The following is a 5,553-nucleotide window of genomic DNA, read 5'->3' on the forward strand; positions in this document are numbered from 1 at the left end:
CTCCACTACGGTTGTTGAAATCGATAATCGCTATCCCTACCACTGTTAGCGTAGGTGAGTGAGGAACCATAAGAAATCCTCATATTTGTGCGTGTTGTGATCAAACTAAATAGAAGATAAGAAGCAGGAATAGATAAGTAGTGACTATGGTTGCGGGATGAATGGTTAGCGGCGACCTGGTAACCGACGGTGGCCATATGCGGTGGAGGTGGTGGTTGGACGATCTTATTCACCTTCAAAGTAACTAGGATTGGATTGAGTCTTCTTGGTAAGGTGAAGATTTTGTTTTGTGTGTTCTGTTGAAATATACAACCCACGAGTGATTATGTTACGACACATTTTCCATTGGTAATGCGAGCTGTCGAAAATCTGTAGGCAATGTTAGTCAAAGTGGGCTCCGTTGGTAATCCGTAGCTATTAATTTCTATAGGTATACCATTGGTGAATTACCTATGCAAAAGTGTCGTCGGTTTTCGGTAGGTAATCCGTTGCAATTCCGTCGTTAACATTTACCCAAGAGTGATTATGTTACGGCACATTTTCCGTCACAATTCCGTAGGTAAAGCCGTATACCTGCGGATTGTGTTGTATGTATTAAGAGATTTTCTAGTAGTGTGTTAAATAGATCTCCTTGACAATCTCCAAATAAGACCAACATAATATAAGCTTGACTATACTTTTGTTATTATCAATATATTTTTAGTTTTATAAATAAAATCTATAGTAAATTACATAAATGGTAATGTGTTGGCAAAAGTTAAACGTTGATTTTTTGGAAAAAGTTTGTCCCCAAGTTTGGGCTTTGTTGTAGAAATGGTTTTGTCCTTGAATATTAAACAGCTTGTGAGACCCATGATGGGTTAATTTAAAAAAAATAATAATAAATATAAAAGTCAAAATACTTGAAAACTTTGAATTTATAAGAAAATAAGAAAAAATAATGAATTATTATAATATAAATATTTCTTATCTTTTAATTTTAAATAAATAAAAGAAATTTATGAGCTTTAATTTTAGGAATTTTGAAATTAAAAAATAAGTTCATTAATGAAATTGATATCTATTTATTAATACATTTATTACAATTATTACATTAAAATATTATGTGAAATTTAATAAAATAGAAAACTCATAAAATGACACGTGAAAAAAAAATTAATTTAAAATAACTAAAAAATGATATTTGACGAATTAAATGAGAGTGTAACAAGTGGCAAAAAAATTTTCATATATTAGACAGGATTTTAAGCAAATATTATTGAATTTCGACCATGTTTGATCCCCACCTCTATCAAAATTTCTCGCTCCACCACTCAAGGCGTGGCTTCTATAATAGCTTTGCATCCATAAGTAATATTAGTCAATTTTCTTTTTGATCCATCTATCAAGATCCAGTACTATGGTTTAGCCAAAATACAAATTATTTTCCTCTTTGCACTCTTCTATTACAAATTAGGAACAAAAATGCAAAGCTGATACAATTTTTGGTGAATGTCGGTAGGCTGAGGTGGCCATATAACACATGATCTTCCAAATGAGTGACAAGAGTTAATCAATCTCCTTGTTTAATCCTGGCTACCTTCTTGTCCAAAAGGGACGAAGTTTTGCATATAGGACAGCTGGTTATATATTTTCTCAACCTTGCGGAGTAGCAATCCACATGTATAGTATGTCCACAATACATCGATGTAATAATCTTACTCGATTCAAAGAGATACTCATGGCATCCCGGGCATTCAATTTTTGTTGCGTTCTCCACACAAGTGTGGGAACCACACATCTCCTTTGCGTAGCAACATCCACACTTGTCGCAATGATAGTAGTTTTCACGACCATAGAGTCTACATATCCCACAACCATTACAATGAAATTGCTGTTTTGAAGTATCATCATCAAACAGCTTGCAAATTCCACAAAAATATTCCCCCATTTTCACTCCACAATTACCAGAAATCTGATCAACTGGCTGTTCCGTATTGCAAATTATACAAACAATTTGCAGAACATCTCCCCGGACAATGTTGTGCCTTTCCGTGGGGTCGTTTAACGCACTGGTATAATTGTCGTGGCAGCGGTGGCACCAAAATACCTTGTTGCAGCAAGGAGCACAGAGTTTGCATCGCCTACGGTAATGCTCGCACCCGTGTTTCAGTTTCCTGAAATCCAAGCATGCTGCTTGCTGTACATTAAATAAAAATAACAAGTCAATGCATTTTTATAATCTCTAGCATCATCCATGTTGTAACTAGGCAGAGCTCTCTTCCAATATAACAAACTGTAAAACAAGTAAAAGTAATCAGTAGTAAATGTCAACTCTTGAGTTAGCATATTCAATTGCCTGAGGGGCTGTTTGGGACTAACACAAATATAAAATCTTGGTTTTCCAAATCTCATCTAATAAGATTTTGGAGCTCTTGATATCACTATTTATGATTCTACATTGTGTAGCCATCAGAATATGAAGGTAATTTAATCCATGAGCAGCTCCGGCGTTAGATCCAGGTGACATAGTGCTATTTATTGTGGTAAGGTTGAAAATCATTTTGTTACATCATTGTTGGTGGCCTAATGTGTGAAATTTATGTTTTGCAAGATTATTTGGATTTAATCATGTCAAATTCCTCAAATTAAGATGTAATATGATACTTTTCATAAATTACAGTTTACAACGCAATATGAATATATAAAATGTAAGGCAGAAGTTTATAGATAGCTAATTACCATTCCGTCCCCATTAGCGGAGATTCCTTGAGAGAGAAACATCTTTAGTTCCTCTTCATAGTCCATTGTTTGTTTCAACTCTTCAAACTTATCCTGAGAGCGACGTGCAGTCTCAAGCTGGTCCAAAACATGTAGCATCTTTGGCCGTCCTTCACGAGATTTTTGCAAACATTGATAGGCAATGTCTGAAAATATTTCCAAAGAAACTGGATCCATGTGTTGTTTCAGATCTTCAAAAATAATGGCATCTACATTCTTTTGTTTGTAGCTCTTTTTCCACATTCCCACTAAACTCTCAAAATGACCATTGTTATTCACAAAGCATAGTTTCCCACACAACACTTCAAATAAGACCACACCAAAAGAATACACATCGGACTCTTTTGTTAAGATGCTCTTCTCCGCATACATCGGATCTATGTACCCAAAGGTACCTACAACATTGGTGGCAAGAAAGCTGTGTTGCTGATTAGCGGGTCCTATTTTCGATAATCCCATGTCAGAAATTTTAGCATTCCAATTCTCATCAATTAAAATATTGGAACTTTTAATATCCCGGTGGATAACTCTTTGTTGTGTCCCCTTGGGATCATGAAGATAGCACAGTCCCGTTGCAGCCTCGACACATATATTGAGACGTTGCCTCCAAGTGAGAGTACTGCTACTCAGATGGCGATCGAGGCTTCCACGTGATGCATACTCGTACACAAGGATCTTCTCACCATCCTCATCACAAAATCCCATGAGAGTGATGAGGTTTTTATGTGTGTAATGGGAAAGCATGAGGATCTCTTTCCAGAACTCAGGGTCTCCTTGCCCAAAGTTACGATCTTGACGTTTAAAGGCAACTGTGTTTTGTTCCTTAAAGTGAGAGAGTACTCCTTTGTACACCATCCCAAATCCACCTTTTCCGATAATGTTGCTCATATCAAAATTGTATGTGGCTGAGTTTATATCTTCCAGTTGGATTTTAAGATGCTGAAATTCCTCCATGAAGGCTTCCATTATTTGATGATAGCAGATTTATAGTGCCTTGTGGAATAACCTGTTGCAGAAAAAAAAATGGTGACAGGTGAGAGATTCCTACCATCTACTTTTGTTCTCTGTCTTTCATTTATAAATAACACTGAAACTATATTTCTATTCACATGACACTCCCTTTATTTACATATTAATTTCTATTTGGACTTTATTTTTTGCAATTTTTGTTTTAAGACGTTATCATTTGAATATATTAAATTAATTTTTTTAAAGTATATAACACCTCAATAGCAAACTGCGATATTATATTTAATAAAGATATTAGATATTCATTTGTGTATGTAAATTTTCTACAATATTAATTTTAGAACTAAGCGATTTAACCTCATATGAAACTCATGATATATTAGTAAATGTAAATTAAAAATTGACATAAAACCTAGAAACTGATGACTTGAATTGAACATAATGTGAACTTTCTAAACGTCGTTGGAAAACCTATATATTAAGTACGAAGTTAAAGTTAGCAAGTTTAAATAATAAATTGGCTAATTGAACACGGATGGAACTTTCTAAACCCGTTTGACTGAAGTTATGAATTGTATATCTACCTTCAACACAAATGGGATGATTGAACACGGATCACGGATGGAACCATAAAGTTCATAGAAGGAATTTTCTGGAGGGAAGTGTTTGAAATCAAGGTCATTTAAAGATCACAATGACAATGCTATGAACCGAATGGACATTTAATAAAATTCTTTTCGATTTGCATTTAACATATAATCAAGGTCAAACAATGTTATATGGAAGTATTTGGAATGGCATTTAACATATGATATAGTCTTGACCTTGGAGACCATTTTAGCAGCAACAGCACATTCTTATAAAATAAAGCAAGTAACAACGACTTAAATACCGAAAGTATTTAAAATAATGTTGATAAATAACAAATTTGACATCCCTATAGGAAAATAGGGCAATTTCATGGGAACTACTAGAGTATCTAACCCAAAAAAAAAAAAAAAAGATAAAACACAGGGCAAATTCAGGGAGCAGCTACAGTATCTAACAATTGTAACAACGAGGAAAAGGGAGAAACCTATCCTTTTGATGTTTCAAAATGGTCGAACCTTTGAAGATCGATAAGAGTGATGGTAATGGGTGCAACGAGATCAATCGGCCAGAGCGTGATGGATATGAATCGGCGAGAGACAGGTTTCTCGATGTCCAGAAGAACGACCACGTATCAACGAAGATGTGGTGAACCGGTGGTCAACGGGAGCTTTCCGTAAAGGGGACTAGGAGGGGTGGTGACAAGATGGGTTTTACAGGTGGAAGAAAAGGGGAGGCGAGCCTGAGGTGTCTGGGCAAGGGAACACTCAGCGGGATCTTAAATTTAACCCTAATTCTACTCTCATGTTGCGTTTGATTGTGCAGTGGAAGGATGATGGTGATGGAGCCTGGAGGACGAAGGAAGAAAAAAGTTTGTACTTTGTAGTGGAGAAGCTGACCCTTGGCGATGAGCAACGTTTGGCTGTGGCGAACGAAGAGACGGAGGGAAATGAAGGCATGAACCACCGTAGTAATGTTTTTAGTGATGAATGTCAACGCTTTACTCAAACAAAACAAAAAGGTTCCTTTTTTCATTTTTAAACTCAATAGCTTTTTCAACTTCTTTTATATATATATATATATATATATATATATATATATATATATATATATATATATATATATATATATATATATATATATATATATATATATATATATATATGAGAAAAGTGAATATACCCTTAAGGGTATATAAGCTTAGGTACCCAAACTCATAATAATACGTCGTTTTGT

General features: G+C 35.0%; 1 protein-coding gene across 2 annotated transcripts; it reads right to left on the minus strand.

Annotated features, from left to right (window-relative positions):
• Positions 1-1,240: 1,240 nt before the first annotated feature.
• LOC145048679 (putative serine/threonine-protein kinase PBL23) lies at positions 1,241-5,277 on the minus strand. Of its 2 annotated transcripts, none has more exons than XM_078997259.1 (3): positions 4,836-5,277; positions 2,722-3,766; positions 1,241-2,179 (listed from the first exon to the last, which is right to left on the minus strand). In XM_078997259.1, exons 2-3 carry the CDS (start codon positions 3,724-3,726, stop codon positions 1,553-1,555), a joined length of 1,632 nt encoding a protein of 543 aa, XP_078853385.1. In that variant the 5' UTR covers positions 3,727-3,766; positions 4,836-5,277; the 3' UTR covers positions 1,241-1,552. The 2 variants fall into 2 exon arrangements, with proteins under 2 accessions (XP_078853385.1, XP_078853387.1); XM_078997261.1 differs by having other exon boundaries at positions 4,805-5,277.
• Between the last annotated feature and the right edge of the window lie 276 nt (positions 5,278-5,553).

The sequence above is a fragment of the Lactuca saligna genome, chromosome 5 (assembly GCF_052625555.1).
Source record: "Lactuca saligna cultivar CGN05327 chromosome 5, ASM5262555v1, whole genome shotgun sequence".
Classification (NCBI taxonomy): domain Eukaryota; kingdom Viridiplantae; phylum Streptophyta; class Magnoliopsida; order Asterales; family Asteraceae; genus Lactuca; species Lactuca saligna.